The sequence below is a fragment of the Chaetodon trifascialis genome, chromosome 10 (assembly GCF_039877785.1).
Source record: "Chaetodon trifascialis isolate fChaTrf1 chromosome 10, fChaTrf1.hap1, whole genome shotgun sequence".
Taxonomy (NCBI): Eukaryota; Metazoa; Chordata; class Actinopteri; order Chaetodontiformes; family Chaetodontidae; genus Chaetodon; species Chaetodon trifascialis.
The window spans coordinates 16,388,537-16,416,026 of NC_092065.1; the positions used below are offsets into that span (position 1 = coordinate 16,388,537).

The 27,490-nt window shown below is 42.8% G+C and overlaps 1 protein-coding gene across 2 annotated transcripts in view; it reads right to left on the reverse strand.

The window, feature by feature from the left end:
- Positions 1-27,490, reverse strand: part of furinb (furin (paired basic amino acid cleaving enzyme) b) — a 73,725-nt gene that overhangs the window by 3,684 nt on the left and 42,551 nt on the right. For both annotated transcript variants that reach the window (XM_070972896.1, XM_070972897.1), the window contains exons 4-14: positions 26,151-26,246; positions 24,138-24,266; positions 23,918-23,994; positions 13,031-13,119; positions 10,238-10,410; positions 6,304-6,516; positions 4,610-4,710; positions 2,828-2,931; positions 1,092-1,209; positions 700-879; positions 330-457 (exon numbers count right to left, since the gene is read on the reverse strand). In XM_070972896.1, coding sequence (XP_070828997.1) covers positions 330-457; positions 700-879; positions 1,092-1,209; positions 2,828-2,931; positions 4,610-4,710; positions 6,304-6,516; positions 10,238-10,410; positions 13,031-13,119; positions 23,918-23,994; positions 24,138-24,266; positions 26,151-26,246 — 1,408 coding nt within the window. The remainder of the gene's footprint in view (positions 1-329; positions 458-699; positions 880-1,091; positions 1,210-2,827; positions 2,932-4,609; positions 4,711-6,303; positions 6,517-10,237; positions 10,411-13,030; positions 13,120-23,917; positions 23,995-24,137; positions 24,267-26,150; positions 26,247-27,490) is intronic.

Sequence of the window (27,490 nt, forward strand, 5' to 3'; positions counted from 1 at the left end):
ACTCTTCTGGACAATGTGCTGCCGTTTGCCTTTTCAAAGAAAATGCAGCCTGACAGTAGCTAAAAAAAATAAAACATTCTCAAGATACGAAAGCTGATAATCAAAGGGTTGCCATCCACATTCTGCTCCCCCGGTACCAAAAAACACGGTATGAACTGAATCATTAGAGAGGGACAGAAGAGAAGGGTGACTGAGGAGAGGCTATTTAGAGAGGCATGAAGAATATGCAAGATGACTTGAGTTGATGAGGGGGCAGTTAATGATGGCATGAATATGGGTTTCATGTGATGTGACCAGAATGAACAATTGATGGCCATGAGTGGGGTTACCATAGTCACGTCCATTAGCTGCCATGTTCTCTATTTCCAGGGTCCATTCCCCCTGAGGATCCTCGTCCCATGCGTGGGTGGTCATGAAGGCCCAGTCGTTGAATCCCTCTGAGGAGAAGTCATTGGGCCTGAGAGAAATGGGGAGAGGTGAAGGTGTTTGTGTTATTTTTTTTTTTCTGTGGGAAGCAGAAAAGAGCAGAAAGTGTTTTTTTTTCTGGAGAGTATGCCTGTGGGAGTCTGTGATAAAGCTGAGGTACACACACATACAAGCACATTGTGTTTGTGTGTGAAAGAGACGCAGGCGAGGAGAGCTTTATGTCAGGGCCTGGCTGTTGGCATACAGTACGCAGTGGTGTGCTTTGCAGTGTACCTGGGGAACAGCAGGGTGGAGCGTGTGCCCAGTGGGCTGATGAGATGAATGCCCAATTTTCCTCTCTGGTTGTGGGACAGAGTGAGGCGAGCCTGAACGTGTTCCAGAGAGTTGACATACTCCGGTCGTCCCCAGCAGGCATCCACGCTCTTGCTGAACACCAGCTTGTTCCCGATGTCTCTGCAGGTTTGACAAGTGGAGGGGAGAGTGTTTAATGTTGTGTGGCTGCAGAAATGGACACAGACAATCGCACTGTGCTGCAAATCTACGCGGCCGTCCCAGCTCCGAGCAGAATACGCTGGCATCTATCAGGCTGAGCCGGATGACAGAACGGCAAGTGCTCATAATGAGGCAAAAACTCACTGCAATTTAGACACACACACACTTCTAACCTTGGTTCTGTGAGCATGGTGTGAACACACTGATGCTGTGGCCCCACTGTGGTCCAGTTCTGTGCCAACGCCACCATTGCACCTGCATCCAGGAGCCCATAACCGTACGAATGACTTACTGTGGAGAAAAAAGAGAGTGGTGGGTTGGTGGGTGATGGCGACGAGATTACATCACAGAAATTACAGTCAGTCAGCTATTTACTTGTTTACAGTAACTATGTTGGTGTTATATTGTTCCTCAGGCCTGAGCCCACAAGCATCACTGCATTTCCTTCAGAAATCTTTCTTCTTTCTATTTGTTTGTTGACTTGTGCCGTACTTTTTTAGTCTCTTATTCTATTCTCTTTGTTTGTTTTCATGCACCAAAATACCAACGCAAATTCCTTGTCTCTGAAAACCTACTTGGCAAAAAAAAAAATAGGATTCTGAACTAGAGACAAAGTAAACAATCTTGTGCTGTAGTGTACAGGCCCTGGGCAGACACCGTGCTGTTAGCAGACGCACCGGAGAGCAAGGACTACACTGGAATCTAAATGGACTAAAGTGATATTTGCAGGTAAGTTTACATGCTGTTTAATGCGCTGCAGCACAGCAGCTAATTAGCTCACTAGCCTGGAAAATGACATTAGCGGTGCACTCTTCCCCTCTTCTTGTCTTTGTTTGCTTGGTGGCAAAGGACAGGACATGCTCATGTTTGTAGGTTAGGCAAGAAGGAAACTTTAGCAGGAAAGGGTTTGCAGTTTGTTTTTCAAGGTCTGTGACTCTTGTGTGTGTATATGTGTGTGTGTAGCTGGCTGCTGTCTGGCTGTTAGTCGGTGTGACTGTCTGCCTGTGATAGAAAGCTGATGTAACTGCTTTGTGCAAATATGGTTTAAAATGAAGCGAATTTCAATGGCTGTATGGAAACACATTTTTCGTCTGTGTGCATGGAGAATTAGCGGTATTCTGATGAAATGATGCAAGAATACTAGGGCCGCCATCATGAAACCAAAAAATGTTATAATGTAATATAAATTTCTCCCTTCTGGTTCAAAGCACAGCACAGAATGAGTCATTTACACAGAGGATTTGTTTGCTGTAGCAGATGAAAAAACATGCAACTGCATTTCAGTTGGAACGGCAAGTACCAGTCACAACTAGCTTAGCTCCAACCACGAAGGCAAAGAGACTTCCAAGTAGATTTTCAGTGAGGTTCAGAAAACTAGGTATGTAGCCAAACCTGTATGAACCACTTACAGTGGTGTGCCTACTTATCACTCTCGTGGTGCTTCCCAAATTCCCTAATAACTGATAATCCTACTAGGGTTAGGACCGAAAGCCAGTCACAAGTTATTTAGACATTTCACTTCAAATATTTGATTGGCTGAAATTGTGACATACTGCCAGACTGCAGGCAAACCAGAGAGCGCACAGAGCAGAGAGGTTGAGAGAGCAAGTCTCCAAGGATTTGGGAGGTCACAGACCATGGAGCTTGAAACATGTGATAAATTAAAGGTTGCATAATGTATATGTGCATAATAGGAAACACAAAAATAATTTAATGTGTGCAAAATAGATTTATGTTTTGCTTAAATGAAATAATTGTTTGAAAATGAACTCTACCAAATATGATCTATGTGCTTCTAAAAAAATCCTTTTTCCGTGCTCAAAATGGCCCACTGTGTGCTAAGGACAGAGACACAAACACAGTGCCACATAATGCCATCTGCGCTTGATTCAGACGAGCCAGCCTCTACCTCTGCGTCCCACTCCGTTGGTCTTCCAGTCCACGGCGCTGAGGTGCCCGGGCTGGGACGTTCTCACCACCAGGTGCTGCATGTCCCTCCAGGTCAGGTTCATGCTGCACAGATGCAGGAAGGAAAGCAGAGGAAACCAAACTTGACTTCCTGTCACGTAAGAGCTGAACGTATTACTTTCTACATTATGCACATTATGAAAAAAGCCAGGTTTCGCTGACCTTAACAGAACGACAATACAGCAGAGGAAATGTGAGGAGCTATGGGGTATAGAAAAGGTCAGGAGTCTGTGGACACACCTGAAATGTGATCCAGCTGAGCATATACACTGAGAACAGTCATACATTTCGGAAACCTTACACTGAGACATACAGCAAGCCCTGAGGGGTGTGTCAGTCAACCGTAACAAAGGCAAGGGCTCACATTATGGTTTTAACACCGGAGCAGAACACCAGTATTAAAGGTACATCATAACCTACTGTGTTGAAAGGTCAGGGAACACAATGGGTACAATACCATGGAGGACAGTGTCTAGAGCGCTCTGCAATGATAGTTTCTAATGAGGTCTGGGATTTCAGAGATGGGGTCACCTTCCACACAGTAGATGCCCAATAAAAAAGTTTTTTATTTTTTTAATATATATACAGGAGATTTATTAAGAAGCAGCAGAGAAGCATTCAGAGAAGAAGCCTTTGAGTCACCAATGAGAAAAACACTGCTCCGTGGCTTAAGATAATCAAACCATGAATCACGCTGGTGCAACACCACAGCTGACAGAAATAGAAACACAGACTTGCACTGTGGTGCATCACCTCCGCATCAGCAGTCACATCTCACATCCTCTCATGTGTTATTAATGGACAAGATCCCCCATCTACTCAATGTCACCTCAGCCGAGAGCGAAAAGGAAAATAATAAAACACCAGAAAGCCAAACACTCTGCCTATTAAATGATTCCATCTCTGTGAATTCCAGTGTGGTCCCAGTCTGATAAACTAGCAACCCAGTTATTACTGCTGCCTGTCAGGAGGTGGTGGTGGGGAGGTTCACTGACAAATACTGACTCCAGTTTGGCGTTGAAAGTGAGATACTCTACATGGTGTAAAACTTATTTGTCAGTCAGCTCCTATGAGCTCATAGGAGAGGCGACAGTGCAGAGATAAACCTGTAATGCTGAGGATGAAAATCTGGACTGAAACTGGACTGTGAGGTAATACTGGATTTGATTTGACACCTGTCAGGCAATCGCTAATGTGGGAATGAAGAGAAATTACGTGCGAGCGGAGGACTGCTGACTGATCACGCACATGATACGACTAAAGATACGAACATAATGGAGAACACATTAGAGCGGCTGACAGAAACTTGGATTCTGACACCTGGAGTCCTAAGTGAGCGATAATGAGAGACGTTCTCCAGTTTAAAATCTTCAGCACTGGCCCTACAGGTATTCAGATGTCTGTGTGGGCTGCAGCTGCTGATTTGTCTTGCTAATTAACTGATTATCAAAAGCTTAATTTGCTGAGGAAAGAATTTCTGGGCTGGGATTTAGGCCAATGCCGACTCCAAGATGCGCATGTGCACTTGCAGATGCGAGTGCAGGCACATACACCGACCATGGCTGCACAGTAGAGCCTGACGAATGAAGCTTAGGATGAAATTAAATTTAAAAAGCTTTGTCTTGTTTTCTTGATTTTTCCACTGTTAAAGCGTATTAGCTACAGGGTTGACTACTAAAATAGCTCTATGGTTACAGGAGCAGGCTGTGTCGTTTTCACTCACTTGGCCTCCAGAGCCAGAGCGATGATCCCAGCAGCCAGTGGGGCTGAAGCGGACGTCCCTGTGTGAGAGTCTGTGCATTTTTGCCTCAGGTCTGTGGTCACCTTGGAGACAGGAGAAGAGGCAGAAATACAGAGGGAGAAACACAGTTAATATGACACATTGAGCTTCCCACCTCAGCGTGAGTCAAGTTCATGGTGAGAGAGGTTGAGAGTTAGACAGGGAAAGGATGGGACAATGGGAGCTCTGCCTGTAGCGATCAGAGATGGAAGGGGGAGGCAGAGGAGAAGGAGAAGGAGAAGGAGGAGGAGGAGGAAGAGAAGGAGGAGAGAATGAGCAGGTAGGTTCAGTCTCAGGTCTGTGGATCCCTGCCAAAGGGTCACAGCCCGGGCAGTGAATGTCAGCCAAATCAGCCCAGCCAGATCGGTTGGTGGTGGTGAGACAAAGTATGCTAGCTCTCCGGTCTCCGCCAGCGCCAGAAAGCTAATGAGGCCTGTCTGGGTCACGATGGGACACGTCAGAAATGACAAGAAGCCAGAGGGCAAGGCGAGCTGTGAAGGTTAGGAGCAGATTCTTGGTTTGCAACTTTTGGCCTAAAATACTGTGGCACTAATGACCAATATCTGTACAAAGACGTGTACGTGTCAGAGGAGCAAACAACAACATGTGTCTGCAGCGGATTGGAGAAAACAACACTGAAACACTGTCAGATTTCATGAGCTGGTTTTTGATTTTATTGACTGATTTAGTGCTGAATAGTACTAGGTAACGCTCGTCATGAGCAGGTGGCTTAGCCGCCGTGTGAATGTTTGTGCGAATGGGTGAATGCAGGCTTGTGTTGTAAAAGCACTTTGAGTGGTCGTCAGACTAGAAAAGTGCTATACAAATACAGTCCATTTACCATAATCAGCTGTGCACTGATTATGTTTTTATATGTGCAAACACATTCTCAAACTATTTTCAGTTTCAGTCTCTACATACTGAGCGACACATACCCAGAAACTCAGGAGATGCCAGGTGACCAAGTCTGTCCACTAAATGAGCTATTTGTGACTCCATGCTGGTCTCCTTGTAATTTGACAGTCTAGACACAAAAACTGTACCAAACACAAAATCCTACAAATTGACCATAAATACTAGTTTTGAACAAAATAAAGCTGTATGAAGTCACCGATACAACAAATGACAGCTTCTGACAGAGCGACAGTACAAAGCAACAATACAAAGCAATGGATGCGGCACATTTTAAAATGACTTCAATTTCATCTATTTGATGACTTGTGTTCACTTGCCTGCGGCATAGCTCTGGTGTATTTTGGAGCGAATGGCAGATTTACAGTTGTTTTATGTTTTCCATGTCCCTGAGGCAAGTCTTTCTTCAGCTGACAAGCAGCTTGAAGGAAGCATGGGGCATCTCTCAGTGCTTGCTCGCTGTGTGTCATTCTTATTTTGACAGTTTGATGCCTATTCTTGATTTGAGGAAGACAAGATTAATGTGTATGCACACTCGAAAAGGGTTCGTTTTGGATGTGCGTGTGCCAACTTTTGGCTGACTGATAAGGCCGACGCAAGGTATGAGATGTACGGTTATTTTTGCAAGGCTGGCATTTACAGTGTGCTAAAGATGTGAAGTGTAGAAACAACCTACACAATATCTGAGATGTTCAAAGTGTGAGTGTGTGTGTGTTAACACCTACTATCTGTTTCTCCCCTGGGTTTCCAGAGCTGAAGGTGGTAGCGAGGGTGGAAGAGCAGGGCTCGCTGTACCACGGCACGTTGCCGGACTGCGTGGTGCTGCTGATGGACAGGGTGTAAATGCTGTTGGTGTAGCCGTCACAGTTACAGCTGTCCTGCTCCCGGCCACCGTTCCCTGAAGCCCACACAAAGATGGAGCCCAGTCTGCCGCGTCCCTGCAGTATAGAAACATACGGACGCTCATAGTGGTGCTAAACAGACAAACGGACACGCATGGAATAGGTTAAGAGAAAGAGTCTAACAAGAGCTGGTCGAAGTGTGAAAAATTGCATTTGACAAAGGCGTTTGTCTCACTGCTTAAACGCTTTGCCACTTACGTGCTCTCGTTCAGAAACAGCGAACCGCTTTGGGCACAACTCTTATTAATACATCATAATGTCAGGCGACTTACTGCAGCAGAACATCCGATAGCAAACAGAAGAAATGTAATTACAAAATCTACTCAAGCTGAATACAATTTAGGGGCCTGATAAATGACAACGTGATATCTGGCAGTGAGATTGTGTACGCCTAAAATACACGCCGTACATGAGACATACATTTAGTCCAGGAGGCTGGAAATCTCTGGTTTCTCTGACTCATATTTCACTTAACATTTCAGCAAAGTAACAAAAGGGGTTTCCTTTGCCAGCCCAAGAACATCTCTAAGATTAGATTGTTCCTTTTGCTCCAAGACACGTAAATGCTTTTTTCTGCATTCGTCTCCAGCTGATTAGACTACTGCAACTCTTTATTCTCCGGAATGCCCCAGAAATCGATGCGCCGCCTTCAGCTTGTGCAAAAGCACAGCTGCCAGGGACATCATAAGTTGTGGAGAATTTCTGCACATTTTCTCAATTCTGGCCTCCCTGCACTGGTTACCTATGGCCTTCAGCATTGATTTTTAAGTTTTACTCCTTATTTCTAAGGCAAGGGTTGGTTTGCCCCCTTCCTACACTGCTGACCTTCTTTCTCTCAATACATAGCTGACAGTAGCCTGAGGTCTGCTGACCAGTTTTGGCTGTCTGTCCCCGGGGCCAGGCTGGAGACGGAGGGCACTGGGCATCTGCAGTCATACAGCTCTGAAATAGCCTCTGGGCGGAGAACAACCTCAGTGTCCTTTTGTTAATGTCTTACAGACAAATTCTTAAAATGGGTTTTTAATTAGTTTTACTTTTGTTGTCATGTTTAATTATGCTTTTCTTCTTCCAAAAATATGCATTTAGCAAGTACGTCTTCTCCTTTGTTGGACCTTGTTATCTCTGTGTCTTTGTGAGCCACTTTCTAAGTGTTTTTTTTTTTTTTGGAAAGTAAACAAAGATTAATATCATAATTTACTAACAACTCGCATTTCTATTCAGGATTAATCACACCCTGTCATTCAAAAGCTAATTAAACAATTCAGGCAAAATTCTTCATCAAAGTGTGAAAGCAGCAGCACAGGCAGCATGACATTCAGAGTAAAACCCAAAGACAACAAAGAAAACTTTTCTTCTTCCACCTACAGTTTGAAGCAAGTGGGAGGATAACAAATTCATTATGGAGAACAAAACAAAAAGCTAAGAAATGCATATGATGAAGGAAACAGATAGAAGAAAGTGGAAGGACCTCTCTGACATCCCACATGCAGAGTGCAGTGAAACAGTTGGTGGCAAGCAAGAAATTAATACGGAGAGAGAAAACAGATGTAAAGCATTTCTTACTTCCAGCCTCTGGTTCACCCACAGACACACAAAACAATACAAGAAAGGAAGGTAAAAATTTGTTGTTGTCAGTCAGTGTTTGATGGAAAAAGCTGCAGGACTGTTTTGCTACTCCTCTTGTTGAAGATCGTGATTGTCTGTCTGTTCTGCTCTCTGCCTGCTTGAGTCCTGTCACATCATCAGTTCCACTATTTTGGCTTCACAGTCCTGACAAATACACAGACACGGGAATTTATGCGTCCTCATCACTGTTGTACGGCACGGTTAATCAAATACTAAGCGTACACAGGGACCTCAATTTGACCTGAACGCAGACTTGAGCTTTTTAAATGTATATACAGGATTATTTATTTCATTTTCTTCATGGATTCCCACATCTCCACCTCACAAATGTTGTCTGAATCGTACTACATTCAAACACTAAGAGTCTAAAAGCTCTAGCTGATACTCCTGAACCTTGCAGCAGAACTTATGACCTGATGCTACCTTTGCTGCAGGTTACAGAGGCCAGACGATAACGCTTCAGTGCCAGGGGTTATCTCAGTGCCAGAACACAGGCTGAACCAGAAAGGTCCTGTTGTGCTGCTGTCAGGCGATTTTTCCTCACTAACACACCGTGGTGTGTGGAGCAATTCACATTTCATGATGTGACATATGACTCATTCTTTTCCAAGGAAAATGTGCAGTTTCATTCATTTATACGCTAATTACTGCCATCTTTGAATCTAAGTATTGTTCTGCATCAGTGCCTGCTGCTCCGTTCCTATTTTCTCACATCTCACATTTATCATTTAGCAGCTCTGCAAATGTCTTTTGATGTAGCACGCTGACAGATGAGAAATGATGACATTAGCCTTAGACACTATGTCATACTCTTTAATGTCATAGTCTACTCAACCCTAAAGGACTAGTTAGAGGGCAATTCACTAACTCACCTTGAGTTTGTCCTTTTCTGCAGTACATCTCAGAGAGAGATAGCTTCCATTGAATATTTGTACAGTTTTAACTGTACAGGTGGAAAAAATGCTGAGACCTCAGATCTCCAACAGCCTTTTTTTACTGACATTAGCTTAGCTTAGCATTAGACTGGAATCAGATGGAAACCCAGGCTTGTTTTGTCCAATTGTGACGACATCCTCAGCTCAGTAATTAAAAGTTATATGTTGCTTGTTTAATCTGCATAAAAGATGATTTTTAAAAGTTGATAATACTAAGGCTTATGTGCCACACCATTTCTTGGTTGGGACCAGGTGCTCACTTGTAATATCACATGTACATATTACACACCTGTGTAGGAGGAAGAGGGCCAATTCAGGATCACTACTGAAACCTTTCAAATCCTCCAATTCTCACCATCTCATGAATGGCCGACCAAGCTCGACTGGTGTTTTTGCTCGTGCTCTGTCACTGTCCCTTCTGGCTTTATTTTGTTCTTCAGTCAATTTTTTCCTTTTTCTCTCTGCTGAGCCTGCCTCAATATCAGTAATGGTCACAAAAAATTGCTGGATAAATGTAAACATAAAGAATAGCTTTTCTGGTCTGCAGTCAAATCTGAACAGATATTAAGAATATCTGAATGGAAATAGCCAATCTTCTTGCAGATTGTTTGATAACCAGTTAAAAATTCCTTGTATCTGCTTTAACTCCAGTCATTTTCTGCAATGCTTAACTTCAATTCAACGTCACATCTATCTCTGTGATGCCTAACCAAAATTTATCCTAATCCCAGCCACGGAGGGCAGCAGTATGGGAAACACTGTTCCAAAAAAAACAAAAAAAAACAACAAAAAACTGACCTTGACATGAGAAAAGCATATAATCCCTGTAACACGGCAAATTGCTTTAATGTGCTTTGGTTTTTGTACGGATGTACAGATCCCATATCCCTTGTTAGCTATCTTTAGAGGTGCTGGTAGGTGAATTTTGCTACTTTTCATCTGACTTCAAGTTTTTCAAAGATAAATTATCTGTCAGATGGCGTCAGTGTCATATTTCCATACAGACATGAGAGTGGTATTGATTGAATATTGAACTGAATATTGGTATTGATCTTCTCGTTCATTCCTCAGCAAGAAAAGGACAAAGGTGACGTCAAACCTTTTAAGAGCTGATGTGAGTTTGATAGTGAAGCTTGAAGTAAAAAAATGGGGTAGATGTTAGTTGATTAAAAGTCCCAGCTTATGTTCTGACTGACCTTGGTGATTCCCTGGAGGAAAGCCTCTTTGGCCAGCTTGGCAGGGCCGTCCAGTGACTTGCCATCGTCTTCTGGGCCCCAGCTGGCACTATAAATGTGGATATGCTGAGGGTTGAGACTAAGAGAGTGGGCCTCGACTACATCTGTCACCTCCCCATCCAACATGCGAACTCCTGTAAAGAAATGATCACGCAATGCAGTGAAGATTTGGTTACCGAGCTAGAGATGTGAAAAGTGCTGCAGAAAGAGTGGCAGAATGACAGATGGAAAAGAGCTAGTGAGCGTATGAATTGTAGCTTCAGATGGTGGAGAGGTTACAAAACCTGAGGGGGGAAAAAAACACAGCATGACATGTGAAACAAGAGAAAACTTGTCATGATGTGACTGAAAGAAATCGGTCGGACCTCTAATTCCCATTTTATCTCCTGCCAGAAATAAAAAACAACCAAACAAACAAAACAGAAAAACAGGAGAAACAAAAGACTTCACAGACTTCCAGTTTTTAATGAGTAAGCGTACAAAGCTTCACCCACAGATGCTGACTCCGACAGACACTACACAATTTCACTGCCACATAAACAAAAACCCTGCTGGTTTTTAAAACAAGAAAGCCCGTTTCCTGACCTCGCCAAACCCACAGAGGAGACAAATCCAACAGGCTGCAGAGGAGAGAAAGCCACACATGTACACTCACCCAGATATAGATGAGCAGAGAGTTTACAGAGCCTTCAACAGACTGCCGTGTCCACAGGGTAGCACCAAATGCCACCTTTCATCGTACCTGAACGCAACCTTGTCTGAGCCTTTGAAGTGAGCAGCCTCAGATCACCCCTCTGAACATTAATGGCTGCAGAGAGGCGTGAAATGAACCACCCTCAAATAAGGTCCATTACTGGGAGAGGAACCCCGGACCTCAGAGGCAACACAACGACCGATGACGTCCACATTAAGACTTCAATAATCTATTCTAGACAACCAGCCTGGTCCTGCAGGCGCAAACACATGCCAGTAGGGATGGAGCCAAAGCAGTAATTACTCTGTTGGCATGGGGATTCGCCGTAACACGAGTGCGAATACTGAATAGCATGGGGAAAAAAAAAACTTTACCGAGCTACACATGTGGCACAAAGCACAATGTTTGCCTGGTGATTATTATGCATAGTCGGTATTGCAGCAGTAATGGTAATAACTGTCGTAACAGTCCTCATCAACTTCCTGCGGCTCGACGATTCCTTATTAAGATACTGATGTGCATGTTCCCTGCAGCTACGGTGAGTCAGAGGTAGCAGGAAGGAAGGCGGCTACGAGGGGGTGTGCGTGTTTGTGTGTTGGGAAAACAGGTACAGTAGGTGGAAGAAAACACCAAGTGAGCCAAGTGGGGTCAATTACAGGTTTCAAACACTAATCACTAATCATTGCTCACGAAGGATACGCACATTTATGTAGGCCCAGGAACACAACTGCTTGTGTATACACACACACACACACACACACACACACACACACACACACACACACACACACACACACACAACTGGCATTTGGGAGCAAATCACAGCTGTTTATAAACAATCCGCTGACCCCGTGACGTGAACAGATTCACAGAGGAGTAATTTACGAGGGGCCAATGCGCGGCTCCGTCGAGAGATGAATGCTAATGAAGACAAAGACGGAGAGTTATGAGTAACATCTGTGAACAGGACTGCTCAGGGCTCCAAAGGCTCCGCTGAGTCTTGTTGGCTGCCGTCATGTCATTGACAGATTGTTTGGTGACAAAAGTTACTAAAAGCCTCCTTGGAATACTTTATCAAATGCAAAACATTTTCAGGACACACACACACACACACACACACACACACACACACACACACACACACACACACACACACACACACACACACACACACACACACACACACACACACACACACACACACACACCACAAAATCCTTTCAGACTTAATTTGTGATCACAGATTGCATTTACACAGACTTGTCTGAATATCTTCTTTCTTAATGCATATCTGGACACGCTGACAGCTTTATTACTGTTTAAACAAGAGGCTGCCCTACGAGCCTCATTTGGACCGGCTTTTTAGGCAGGTGATTTACACAGCGGTATGAAAAGAGGTCCACCGTGTTGTGAACTCAGTTTCCCTGGCATCAACATAATACTGAACTTAGGTTGTTCCCTCATCACAAAGGACTGAACAAAACACTTTAAAAACTGAATTTGCTTTCTATCTAATTGGTGGAAAAAGGACTGCAGTTGAAGTGCCAAGTGCCAAATTAAGGTGGCGTGACTTTTAATATTTGCTGGTCAGACTCAGAGATGAGAGTCATGAGACCGAGGCTTTAATCTGTTTTACAAGCACCCAGCTGTCCTAACGAAGCCATGGCCTGCTCATTTCCAGAGGGAAAAATCTGTAGAAAACAATCCAGAACTATTCTTCTTCTGCTCAGTGGCAACAGATCAAAGATAATTCATCTCTGCAGGAGAGTTTCACTTGTGCATCTAAACAATGGGGAGTCAATCAGTCAAGGATCGTCAATGGTCCATCTCGGATTTCATCTTTAAAAACCCATTACCGGGTCTATAATGAAATGTGAAGACACAGCTAAATCTGATTCTGATTCAGGCCCCAGACAAAAGGGAGCCTCGCTGAAAGAAATCCACTTCCACGTTTAAATAAGAACATTATTGTGCATATCATTTCTAATTAAAATACCACCATTACTTCTAATGAAACACTGTATCCAATTAAAAAATCTCAAATAGTATGCTTCACTCACCTCCAATTTTAGCATTATAGGCCACACCCACACCACACACGCCGTTGTTGGCTGCAGCGGCAACTTCTCCTGCACATCGAGTTCCATGTCTGCGAAAAGAAAATAGTCCAAAACACAAAAGTCACAAAGGAGAGCAACAAAATAAGGAGGAAGATTACAAAGAAGCAGTTCACCCGTCAAGCAGGAGCATCACAATAACGCAACTAAACACTGACAGTAAAAAAGCAGCAATTGTTTGTAACTCCTTGAACTGAACTCTGCTATTTAACAAAACTGTAACCGAGGGGTTACTAAATATACACCAGAGGCCAAAGAGAAGCAAAAAAAACAAAACAAAAAAAACAAAAAAGCCTCAGAGGCCCTTCTGCAACTGCAACCTACTCACGTTAGAGTTGAAGCAGTAAGTGCCAGAAAGCCTGATATGCCTTCTGAATTAAAGGGCCATTCAGTTGAAGAGCTTCAGAATTCAAGGCTTAATTAGAATAACACAGAGTGCTTTCACAGGCTTTGTGGAGAACATGAGGTGCAGTTAGAGAAAGATGGACAATAAGCATCAGCATTCACATTCAGGTGGAAAAACGTCACTGCATCGTACTACTGATGCATCAAACACAATTATTATTATCTATAATATATTATAATACCACAATCATACAGACAGAAGACAAATGTGGAACTTTAGAACTGTGCAGAGCAAGTGAAACTGCACCTTGATGAGCATATGAGGAAAACGTTAATGCTTAAAGGCCCCGAAAACACATTTTCTTAATCAGCCTCTTACAGTGAGTGACAGGGTCCGACAATAACACACCATCTTGTGCCAAAGTCTGAGCAGTTTTGGGTGTTTCACATCAAAGATTTCCATATTTGTGTTTCTGTCCTGTAGTTATACTTATACAGTTACTGTATAGAGTTTTACAGTTGGAAAAAAAGGTGATGTTATGTATTTCTGTGGACCAATCAGAGATTAGGAACATTTGGATGAAAATCTGATGACAGTTGTAGGGCTGCTTGCTTCTGCTGCCAGCACTGTCAATCAAATCTGACCAAACACACCCACACAGTCACAGATTTTGCTGAGGTTTTGAGTGTTACATTCTCAATAAATAATAATTAAGGACTTTTTGTAAGTGAATATTCCGTGTTACAGAGAAATACGGAGGATTACGAAACAAGTTTTAAGCAGCGTTCTTCTAAACAACTGTTCATATGCATTTCCACCACTGACTATACTTCTGTTCTGTACTGTATCACCGCTTGCACAAAGTTTGAGATCTATGTGGCTGTGAGCACAACAGAGAATACAGTCGATATACAGTAGCTGCTTCACAGATCCCCTCTTCTCATCTCCACTGTTTCTCAGAAAAAAATATTGGAAATCTTTTCTGTTCTGAAATCTTGCATTGGACAGGCTACAGGCTCTTCCCATCAAAAATAAGTGATGTGGAACCTGAAGACAATTACAAAGGCCTGTCTAAAACTAACTTTACCATGGCAATCACTGGCCACAGGCCATCCAAATGAGATATGAAATGTTATCGATGCACATGAATTATTCACAAAGTCCCTCATTAATACCTTAAACCATTCTTGAGTTTCAGAGAACAGACAGGTTCCCCATAGACTGATGTCTAGATGTCAAATACAAAAACACTTCACAGATAAAAACCACTCCCGCCCCCAAAACACGCTTTATCAACTACACATCCGGTCTCATAAAAGACGATGAAAAGTCTAAATTGAAAATGTTCCAGATCTGCATCATTCCAGAGCAGAAAAATAATGGAGCAGCATTTAGCACAGGTCATTATGATTGTCTCCTGATTACTGAGCACATATCTGATTAGGAGGTGCTGAGTTTCACACTCATCTCTGTGACAAACTGTGTGAACGTTATCAGAACAAAGCTAATTATGACCACAGTAGTGTTTTCAAAGAGCCAAAAATGACTTCCTTTTTGATCCGCCAACCTCCCTGATGATGAGGCAGAGGACAAAGTCATTTCAAAGGGTCAGAGCACAGCTACGCCTCCAGCTGGGATCCTGATTAGACTCTGTGTAGCTCTGTGATATATTAGCCACCCGCTAATTCTCTCTAACACATTTTAGCAGAAGATCATTGCTGTGTTCTTTTCTAATTCTTCATCTTTCTCGCTTTTTTTCATCATCTGAGGCTGTACAAAGTCAAAGAAAACACAGGACAAAATACTGAGAGTGTGGAAAAAACAATGCTGCAGTTGCATCTGGCCTTCTGACAAATCATTTATTCCATGACCCAGGCTTTCAACAACTACAAGCATTAAAGTAATTTTTAAACAAGTAATCAACTGCTGACAGGGCCTATTTTTCACTGACGGATATGCCCTTACGCATGGACCTCGCACAACGTATGGCAGGGTGTAATACATCACAAATGCAATTAAAATGTTATCACTGCTATCAAGAGGTTAAACTACGTCGTTTTACTGCTAACTAGCTTATTTCATATCGTACAAATGGCAGCAGTCGATGGAGAGTTGACGGCTCCCTCGAGAACAGTTCTTGTACTTGTGTAAAACTGAGACTTCTCATATGTCAAGGCCAATTTTCTTTTTCTTTTTTAGCAGCGCTATGCAGCAGCAGCACTTTTTTGTGAAAAACTGCAGCGTGGTTAGAGAATCATTACAATTCAAACACACAAATCAGTACATTCATCTGGTTATTAAAGAAAAATCAAGTGTATGAAAAAGCTTGAGGCGAGTATGACTGTAGGAGCCTCAGTCCTCAGATTCCATATGTATTAACCTCTGTACAGCAGGACATCTCTGTCTGCATGCTAAGTGGCAAGTGGACCTTTTAGTGAGTATCTATTGTTTAATCAGAGCACTAGAAAGGAAGAGGCCTGCCCACTCATTACTTTTTAGCTCACCACTGCGCGCCTGACAGTGTCTGTCTGACTGACTCTGCAAGCTCGTCCACACAAATCAGTCATGTTATTATGTGCTGTAACACTGCAGAGTGGGGGCTGAATGGTGACTGTCAGTCATTTCAAGGCTGAAACAAAGGTAGCTATAAGACCACTTGTCTGATTGCAAGCGACTACCATGTAAGTTATATTCTTTCTCTCATTTTCAGCAGTACTCAGACCTGGCACAATTTAACCTACTGCATTTTTATATTTTAATGTACCTGCTTAACATAAAAATAAACCTAGATGGGATCTATTTGAAGACTTACAAGACACTAAGTGCTTCCTTAGTAAATTACTGCAGCAGCGGGTCACGGTGCACACCAGTCTGCTATTAATGTGTATGAATCCACTGCTTGCACTTGTTTGTTTTAGGGTGAAGTTAAGCTCCATTTTAAAGCAATTTACGCGTCACATTTTCTTTCACACTGTGGTTAATTTCCTTGCGGTGGAGCACTACTGAGTAAACAGAGAGGAAACCCTGATTTCTAATGGGAACATATTCTTTCACTCTTTTGTAATACACAGGCCACGGAGCTTGTAACCATCCACACTGGCCAAAAGCACACATAGTCAGCAGCACCAGGGCCGGCCAGATGGCTTGGCCCAAAATACTACATGCTTGCACTGTGCAGAAATTTGCAGCTGAATTGCACTGCAAATAACAGTGTTAACTGTCAGTGACTTTTATTTAAAAACAAACAAATAAAGGAAGAGCTTGGCTCGCAGCTTTGCCTTTTGAAACAAAGATGCTCTGAATTTGTCTGGAAGTAAATACGTTTTTTTTTTTTTCCTGGATCTGATTAGCGATGTTGTTACTCAAGCAAACAATCACAGCTCAACCTAAAAAAAATGAGCTATGATGTTTTTAAAACTGAGATGGAAGTCCGTGATGGTTAATAATTTGACATTAGGTCTGCAATTCCTTTAGCTGCAACTAACTACACCTACAGTTATTGTTCCATCCACGGCATCATAAAACAGGCTTTTGTGCTCCAAACAGCACATATCCTCAGACCAAGGAGCTGTGGCCACAGATGTGATGCCAGGCAGAGGATTCAGCCAGGATGGGCAGAGAGAACACAAAGCCAGAGGCCCAAGAAGACATTTATAGAGAGGCCGTACACACCGAGATGCAGCTGTTTTGAATACTATCTGCATGTGCACATGCATGTGTGTGTGTATGTGTGCGAACAAGTGAGTGGCCTGGATTGAATTCAGCTAAAACAGCCAGACAGTTTAATATATCCAGGGAGGCTCAGATGTGCCAGAGCGAACAAAAGGGTTTGAGACGAAGCCACAATTTTATCTGTCAAATGTCCATGAAATTAAATGATTTCTGAGACACTTTACTGAATGCCTCCATTCTATATCCATTTAAAATAGATCGGAAGAGGTGTCACGCAAGCAATGACTCGTGGGGTCAGGAGTAAGTGTATAATTTGAAAAGTCAAACGTTTATGCTATGATGAGACGTGGGAAAACAACAAGAGCAGGCTTTAAAAGTAGGGCGGCCTTGTCTCAGAGAAAGACAATCGCAGAACATAAATCATTAGTGTGTGAACCGCGGGATGGCAAAAGCTACACGCTCTGTCCAAAAGACAAGCTGTGGAGAAAAGACCCAAAGAAAAGCTTCGATAAAAAAAGGCTAGTGATCTACAGACCCTCTGTTCACACAGCCAATGTGACCTTTCCTTTATCTTATCAGAAGGAGCAAAGGGACAGAGTGAGGTAATGCTTTTATCTCTCCTCTTCAGGACAAAGCACCATATTTGGTCAAGTCGCGGCCCTGTCATTTACTGGAGAATGTAGACGTGTCACCTGACACAATATCTCCGGATTGATGCAATGTAACTGCAGACCGTGCACGGTCAATACAAATGCTAAGTGGACTGAATTTATGTAGCGCTTTTCTATCTTAACAAAGTGCTTTACAACATCTCTCATTCACCCACACTCACAAAGATGAGAGCTTCGGGGCTTGACACAAGGGGTTAATGGGAGTTGTGCTGCAGATACTAACGTTTTGATTCTTAGGCCTGTGACAGATTTCACCAGTTGATATCATCATGGCAGCATGAGACAGACGTATTGTATTTGGTCAGGCTGTGCCGTGGTTTAATTATACTCCTCGCTGTGTTTGCGTTCTTTCGCTTACTTTCTGACATGAGTGATGGTGGGAAGGTTCGCCTTGTCTCATTACTGAATATAAGACTATTTCCAAGTAGTGACAGTGTTTACATTCTTTCATTCACTGTGACAGGGAGCTGGTTTTCTGAAAAGGAGCCAATAGCAGTATTTCTTCACATTTCTCATTCTGTCTTTGCTCTCAATAATCTTGGGATATGGGACCGGAGGGACAACATAAGCAACCAGTCTGACCGATCCCAGTTCTTGTATCCACATAGTATCTCTGTAGCACTAATGTGTAGTCACACTTTTGAGGAGGCCAGTGCCTTCGGTGGAGCTACATTTGTAACACAACACTATAAATCCACCTTAATGGCATTCTACAGTGATTTAGCACTGCTCTTCCATACAGCTGTGGGAGTCACAAGAGACTGATTTTAAAAAAAACCCCATAACAGTCAAAATCACAGAGCGGAGGCCGACTTTCAGTCCTCTGTGTGCGTCCATCACCAAAGACAACGTATCCTACATTCCCCATAATGCAACTTGACAGCCTCTTTCATTCATCTCCCCATCTCATAATTATACACTTCTTTCAAAATCCACACTTCCAGAATATATGGAGCTTTAAAAAAAGAAGTCAAAACCGGCATGTCAAACTTCAAAAAAAGCTCAAAGACATTATCCAAGTGTTTTACAGGCTGAGTAGGACCCTTCATGAAGAGTAACTGAACTACAGGTGTAACAATCTGTGGAGTGAAACCAAATGAATCATCAAAAGTCTCAAAGTTCTGTAGGTATTACTAACAGCAGGTGAGCAAGAAAATTTTTCTCAATTTCTCCATGAAGACTTTCTCATACAGTGCTGAAACAAGCATTGTATGTATTCAAGCATTTGTGTGCACAGATGGGAGGCAAATGTGACCACACATACACATTCATGTAATGTTTGTGCTGCCCTGTATAGACCATGTGTGTTCAAATATGCATCAGCGAGTGTGACTGATGTCTAACCCGTGCCTGGCTTAACTGTAGGATCAGTATCTTGGCTTTGCTTTGTTGGTTTATCTGTTTTTGGAGGAACTGAATAGGGTCCGTTTATTGGAGCTGCCAAAAGGATTAGGCTATTTTCCTCTCTGCTCAGCTCAGCTGTGGCCTCAGGCAGGTCTGTTCAAATGGTTACACTGGAGTGTGAAGTGGAGATCTCTTCATTGTGTGTGGCCCAACACAGAGGTGCTGTCTCCAGCCTTGTAAAGATGATCAGATGAGTTTGTTTCAGACTCCAGATCTGAATGTCTTGGGCTTGAGAAAACCATATACATTAGATCATTTCTGCCTACGTACAGTACACTGACAACTCTTTTTGGTACTCTACAATGGGCGAAAGGCAGAACACTTTTCAAAGTTCATCAGTCTGTCCCAAGTCTGTCATGACCGTTCATACCTGTAGGCAATTTATGGCCTCCAATAAATCTGAATTACATAATCATATGTGGGAGGGAACTCATGAGGATGTGGAGGGAAAGAAATCTACCTCCACAAAGAAGAGGGGTCAGAAATGTAAGTATTTTACTGTGAGGCAACACAGTAACAACTGTGCTACTCTGGGAATAAAATGTATTATTACTCTGCTATATGAAGCACTGTGGTAGGAGAGGAAATAAACTCTTTTAATGGGGCTACTCTGGTTAAAATGGCCATTGCCAAATGATGAGGTATCTGAAAGGGACATGAATGAAAACAAGGAGATGCACAGTGTGGGTTACTGAAAACAAACTGTCTGCATCTTTAGAACATTTCAAATGGCTGAAAGTTAATCAAAGTAACTTAATGGGAAAAGGAAACAATTGCTGAAGTCCACCAACCATTTCTACAGACACAGCTGCTGTAACATCACATTCAACAGTAAGACTCAACATAGCAGGCGAATAATGACTGGCTCGGGGTGATGGGTCATGTCTTGTAGAAATGGGTTTGGTTAAGAACTGCCAAATCCAAGCACCATGAGCTATGCCTTGTTGAAATCTTTAGGAATATGGCAGCTTTCAATCATTTTGCTTGGCAAAAATAAAAGCAGGAAAACAAGACAGAAAGCTGGAGGAATCAAGTTTTAGAATTAGGTCTCTGCCAACATCAGCTTCGAAAAAGTCTGTCTGGCTGTCTGGAAAACAAACAAGCGTCCCCAGCAGAGAAAACAGGATGAGGGGAAGCAGAATTACAGTATTCAGGCTTGACAAAGGTGACAGCTTTGTAAACAATAATTGATAAACTCAGCGTAAACAGTGGAGGGCATTTATCTACAGCGCGGAAGGGCCAGCGTAAAGAGAAAAAAGACGTTTTATGTGCAGATTCACTGCTCTTTTCTCCACCAACAATGAGAGCAGTCAAAGGAAGAGTCTGAGACGCCTTTTGTCAAACTGTCGGGCATCAGCCTCAGAGTGACAAATGAAGTCTCATAACAGGGCTTAGGTAAGTTTCCTTTTCACAGAATCATGTTCACTTTTTACTTATAACTAAATTGAGATACAACTGCTACGATATAGCCATACAGGTAATGTACTGACAAACATTTGTCCACTGCTCCTTAAACCACTGAGTAAAAAGCAGACTCGGTGCAAGAGCGTGAACGTGGATGCGCGGGGACTGTCAATTCAACACAATGTTGTGTTCTAAAATGTGTCATCAGCAAAGCCAACACCGTGCAGGTGCGACCTGCTGTGTCAAACACTGCAACAGAAGCGTTAAAGCGAAGGACGCAGGAGGAAGCTGTCTTCTTTGATTTGGGCTCTCCTCCAGTCCGGCTTGTCCTGTATCACCCCCGTGATGACTCAGGTTTATTACCTCAATACAGACTTAGATATGCATGCAGCATATTAAGAGCAGGGCCGTGTTTTTGCAGAAACCAGGACGGGTGTTTCCATTTGCATTCCCGTTATTAAATAGGGAACGTTTCAGGCCTTACAAGCAACTTGTCTGACACTTTGGCCAAAGGCACTATGCCCACAGATAGTATTTAACCGTGTTGTCATTTTGGCTCTTTGTGCTGTTGCAGCCTGAATTCAAATTGGATTGAGGCTTCTTCTCCTTCCACTAAGTACAGAAACTCCTCCATCAGTGCAATTTTTTCAAACAGTAAAACATTTCAAAAATATTTAATTACTAAAAATTACTTAAAAAAACCCGACTTAAAGTCACCAACCACTCTATCTTTTAATAACAGCAGGGCTTCCCCGACTATCTAGAACATGGGATGCCTGCTAGACCTCGACTAATGTCATAAGAAGTTGAGAGATTAATGAAATTAATCCTCAGATGTGTGTCTTCTGCTGCGACTGGTGCAGGTGCATTTATTGTTCCATTTTTCCTATCCAGTGCCTTTCTGCTGAAGAAGCACTTTCATGGTCAGAGAAACAAACAGCCATGCACCAGCAAGGACAAAGCAATTTGACAGGGCAAGAGAAGTGTGCAAATAAGTCTCTTGTTCTTTCTCAATGCCATCCTCCATATTAGCCGACCGCACCTCTTCCTTCATCTTCCTAGCCTTGAGTTTACGTCACTTTAGTATTCGGATGCTGATGGATTAGTTTGGGACGAAGGACGCACACGGCTCTGTAGCACGCCAATAATTTTCTAATAACGGCCGTCTCTGCACAATCCTATGGTGAGGACATGTGGGTCAATTAATGCGGCCCTCCACAGGGACATTAGAGGGACAGAGACAGTGAGCGTGGCTGAATACATTTGAAGAAGAGGGGAAAGTGCTTGGTTATCCATATGTGCTTCATGAAGTTCAAACCCCTTTCTGTATTCGTCTGTATTCTTTTTGGAGATGAACATAGGCTGCTATAGACAACCTGTGGGAAAAGAAATCGTGATGATAATGCCTGTGCTGCACCGCTGCTCTTGTCACTCTTTGAGGTTTTGTTGAGTGTTCTGCTGTACTGACAGGCTGTGCAAAGGAGGTAAAATCAATCCTGCTCTAGCCCCACCCTCTACACCATTATCACACTGATGTAATGGAGGAAAAGTGGAGGAAAATAAGGGGGAAAAAAAAGAAATTGTCATGATGGAGCACCAGTGGAATACCTGCTTGGCCAGGCTTCAACCAGCCTTCAACTTAGCCTGGACCCACTTCAACAATATCTGCTAGAGTTGCCAAGTCAATAGTACAGAGCATCTCTATGGGAAAACCCATAAATGAAAATTCAAAAATCAGCCTTGCATGTCATCAGTACAAATGAACTGGCCTTCATGGATATGGAAGATGCCCGCCTCCAACTCTCCCTTGCTTTTTGTTGTCCTATGAATATATTCATATAATCTGAGTGTGAGGGGGCTGTGAGCATTACTCACTGTCGGCCTGTATTACACTGTGGTGATTTACATAACTCATTGGATATTATTTGTCCACAGGTCACTCCAAACACTGCAGCTCCACGCTTGCACACACGCAGACACACCCATGCTTTTCTTTTCATACCCATAAATTGATCCTATCTAAGATAATTGCTTCAGCAATTCCACTGACGTGTGTGTTTTTTATTACGTGTGTATGTATGAGTGCAGTTATAGCACAGTGCAGTTGGGGAGCTGAAGTGAGCCGGAGGCAGGGAGAAATCTCCTCCACTGGTGCTTTGTTCCATCAGCAGGACAGAGTGGGATCTACTTCACACTGACAGAAGGGACCGGGGTCACTCCACATGGTTGCTCGAGCTGTCGGCAAGGACAAGAAACAAGGCCTCCACTGAAAATCTGCTGACGCTACCCTCTTTCAAGATGAGTAAACGCTGTAGATGAATAGATCACATTTCAGATGAGGACACAACCTGTACAACAGAGGCGGTTTGGAGAGATAAACAATGTGAGAGTTCAAATCAGAACTGTGCAGAAATGATTCTATTCTCACAGTAGTTTCTGCAGTCTCATGAAAACTTGTTAAGCTTGCTAAGCTTCTCCCTCTGACCGACTGCAAGAGGATGTGGCGCATTGAAACCGAAATAAAGAACAAAAACAAACAACAAACAGCTGCAAAAAGACACAGTGGCAGTTGTCCAAGAAAAGAGAGAGATTTGAGACAAATCCTTCTGTGCATTTCAGAGGCGGGATGTAGCTTCTCATCTGCTCCAAGGGGATTGGACTAAGGCGGAGGACCATGGTGTTTGGAGAAACGGGGAGAGGGGAGGGGATGAAGGTTTAGGATTCGCCCTCACTGAAGCTTTAGCGTTCCATCATTAAATTGGAGCGAGCATGTTTTAATGCGATCATGAAGACTGGAAGGGAAAGGCAAGAATCACTGAGGGCAAGTAAACAACTAAGATATTAGCAAGAAATAAATGCCAAAGTGGCTGTGGGGCTCTACGGGCTGAACCTTGAAAGGCAGCTACAGCAGCTTGGCTTGTGAGCCAAAGCAAGAAGTAGAGAACAATCTTTCAAGACTTTGCAAAACGACTACATCACTGCTTTCAAACTTTAGATAATTGGCTTCTAAACGTAAAAAGCTTCAGCCAAAAGCACTGGACCAAAAGCTGTATCGACTCAGTGCTTTCTCACCAGCATCACTCCCTGTCAACTAACATCTGTAGGAAGCTAGAGCAGAGTCAAACACAACAAGGTTTGGACAAGTGCTGTTTGGTGGAAAAGAAAATCCCAGTCCAAGTTGTTTTTTTCTCACTTTGGCGGCTCACTTGCCCACTTTTGTGATGAAATTAATCACGTCTGTGCCTCTTTGCCAAATTTCCATAAAGTCTGAAAGCTCATTTTGAAGCAGCTCTTAGTCATGGTGTTGCCAGATTGATGCTTTTGCCAAGTTACCTGTTCTCATTTCGCTGTGTGTATCTTGGTTGGGGGTCAGCATCTCCATCATTAACGTCATAGCTGGCCTCAGAGTCCTAGGAGAGACACGAATGAGGTTTGGACGCCAATCATGTCAGTTTGTCTTCAAGCTCTCACGTAACTGTGTTGCCATTTTTCTGGAAAATGAGGTTTACAAACTGCGGAGGCGACTTTGCACTTCTTTGTGTTTTTAACTTACATAGTTGCTGATGAGGTCAGGATGGTCCTTCTCAATGCCGTCGTCTAGGATAGTCACCACCACACCTCTTCCTGTATAGCCTTGAGCCCAGGCTACTTTGGTATTCAGGTCTTGATGTGTTGGGGTGGACTGGAAGAGAGACAAGACCTTTGCTCAGTTGTCAATCTGCTGTGACTGACACTTCCCCGACAAACCTATCAGCATGAGAGAGGCTTAAATCATCTGCAAAGACCTTTAATATGAACAGAAATGCTCAATACAAAAATAAACAAGACATAAAAGGAAAGATCAGAGGTGGTTCACATGAACATTTAAAATCTAATTCGAATGCATCACCCTGACACGTCTGCCTCCTCAGGCTGAGCTGCCCAGTGTGAGCATCCTGCTGCAGTTACGCTGTCAGGAAGAAGACAGACAACCTGTTGCAGGTCAGAAATCTTGGTGAGAGCATTTGCCTCTCGCAGAATGTTCGGAAGCTTTGAGGAGAGGGAGGAGGGAGACAAATAGGGAATACAGAGTGGTAAAGAATGATTTGGATGAAGATTCATACTGTGAGAAGTATGAACAGAAGTGAGCGCTGGAGGTGAGAGATGGTTCCGGATAAATACATCAAGTGGATGGACTAATGGAAAAACATCACAGACAACCTTCACTGCCCCCTCCTTTGTCTCCTGCTGATTTTTCTCCACAGGGCACAACTGCCGCATGTGCACCGTATCTGAGCATGCTCAGATACTTAAGTAAGCTTAAATTCATGCACATAAACTTTCAACTGGCACAAAGACCATTCAATACATATTTTTAAGTCATGTTTGCCACAAGCTGATGTACAGCTGTACAACCAGGACAAAACTTGCGGCAAATAATATTATAAAAAAAATAAACGGCCAATATTATAAAAAAAAGCCCCACAAGCAATTAGTTTGCAAGTTACACATTTTAATTCTGAGATGACATTTATTTTCTTGCTTTGTTGAGTTTTATTCTCTCCTTTGTTTGATATTTAAGGAGTTTTGTTTGATTATACTGACACAAATCTGATTCCACAAACCACCTTTGTTCCGTTTTCAAGTCAGAGCCGTGTAGAACAGAGAAAAAGGGTTTAAGTCCTCAGACGATTAGAGGTCTAATGCTAAATGGCAGAGGTGGTTTCACAACTTCTATTCACTGGTGATTTATGTCTGGGATAGTCAATGTTGTCATTAATCCGTTGCAGTGACAGAGGTTTTGTGCATATAAAAAAGGGAAAAAGGGGAGATTAGAGCAAATTGAAGCATCTCTGAGACAAGCTGTGAGTAACGAAACAGACACAGAGCCAGGAACATTTTCTATCAATGTTTCACAGGTGATGCAGCTTAGCAGTCGATCTGTCCTGACATTTCATTTTACATTCAACTCAGCATCCTGGGATTAGTTGTATTATCCATTTCACTGAGGAAACCTAGTGTTGTTTGTGATGCTGATGTAACTAAGCCCTTCAGGGTTAGTCCAAAAGACAGCAATTCAATTTATGCTTATCTGAGTGACCACGGGGGAATTAATAACTTCTGCCACTGCAATAATGAATACATCTTTAAATCAGGTAAACTCACAAGCTTCTGCAGAGCTGAAAATACTGAGTGCTGTGCTGCTCAGAAGAGGGCTGAATGAGGTGGCCTTCCGTGTTTAATGAGAAATAATTACATAGCAAAAACTGAAAAAAGGTTCAGCAGAACCGTTTGGTATTGACTAATCTGAATGCAGAGAATGGCCTGCTCTGTAGCTTTGAAATCTTAAATAGTGGAGTACAAACAGATGAAAAAATCATTCTAAATTCTACTGAATGCATCTACTTGAATTTCATTCTTGGTAATAGTCCACGGACGTATCTTTTAGTCAACAATAATCATGCTGCTGCAGATTGTACTATGTCACAAATCATGCATATGTAATGAATGTTTGACATTTTTAACATATTTGCCCTCATGACAGACTAATGAGGTCTAGACTTTAAAGGTAAGAGACATCACACACCAGATACCACTGCTTCGTGAAATCAGGGTCCGTTGGATCTTCATAGACATCCCTCTTCTTCCTTTTTTTCACCACTTGCTGCTCTGCCCACAAGACCTGGGGTGCCAAGAGACACAGAAAATTCATAGTTTACACAGTTATCCTCACATGCTTTTCTGTCATCACCAGTGTTCTAATTTCAGAGTGTTGCCAGGTCCCACAGACTGTAGACGTGGAAAAACATGGCCTCAGCTGTGTTCAAAAAGTAATTAAGTAATTAAGTAATTAAGTACAAAGAGAGGCAGAGATGTGAAGCAAATCTAATTTATTTCATTCCTGAGATATAGAGGGAAAGTGGCTACTGTACAGAGAGCCGGAGTCGGGGCCTTTGAAGTCCTGGAGGCTGCTGGGGTTCGCAGAAGATTGGTAGGTGATTATAATTGTTAATATCACACGTAGTGAATGTCATTTTATTGTTTCTGTTGTTTTGCAACAGCAGAAACAATATGTGGCAAAAAATAAAACTACTTCCAAATATTCATGATGATTAAAAAAAAATCTTTTTGAGCTTTCTTCATGTTACACTGGCAAACCTATGGGTGAAAGCTAGCAGTGCCTCCTCCAGATGTGGCAGCTGTCCCTTTCTCCTTCAACATTCCCCCCTAACAGGTCATTTCACCATGTGTACTGATAACTGAGCATTTCACATCTAAACTGTGAGGCACAATCAGATAAAGGCTGGCACTTTGCAACCTTCAGAAACTGAAGTTTAAGAAACACCTGTCTGCTGCTCGTTAATAAAGACAACATCTGAAGTGAGTTGAAAGCACATGCTCCCCAGTCACTGGGGATGCACAAGCCAGTGAATTCCTAATTGCCGGTCCCAAGCCCAGATAAATGGGGAGGGCTGCACCGGGAAAGGGCATCCGGTGTAAAAGCCTGTGCCAAATAAAATATGCGCATCATAAAAATCAGATTTCCATGCCAGGCTAGTCAGGGCCATTTTGCCAGAAAAATGGAAAATGGATAATCTGCTGTGGCGATCCCTGATGGGGAACAGCCCCAAGAAGAAGAGGTTTGAAAGGGAATCAAATTCCCACTGCTTTAGCAGCTAACGCTACATTTTGTTCTAATTAAACAAAAACAACGCTGCTGTTCTTCTTGCATTTGTAAATTATGGAGCAACACTCTCAAATAATATTTAAAAGCTAACTTGGTCTGAACTAAGACTCTAGCAGAGGGCATCTGCACAGATGGAGTGGAACTACAGAAGAGATACTTCTACTTCTGCAGCAGTTTCAGCAGATGCTGTTGTGCATTTCTATTGTCAGTGATAAATGTATCCATTGCTGATTTTTTGC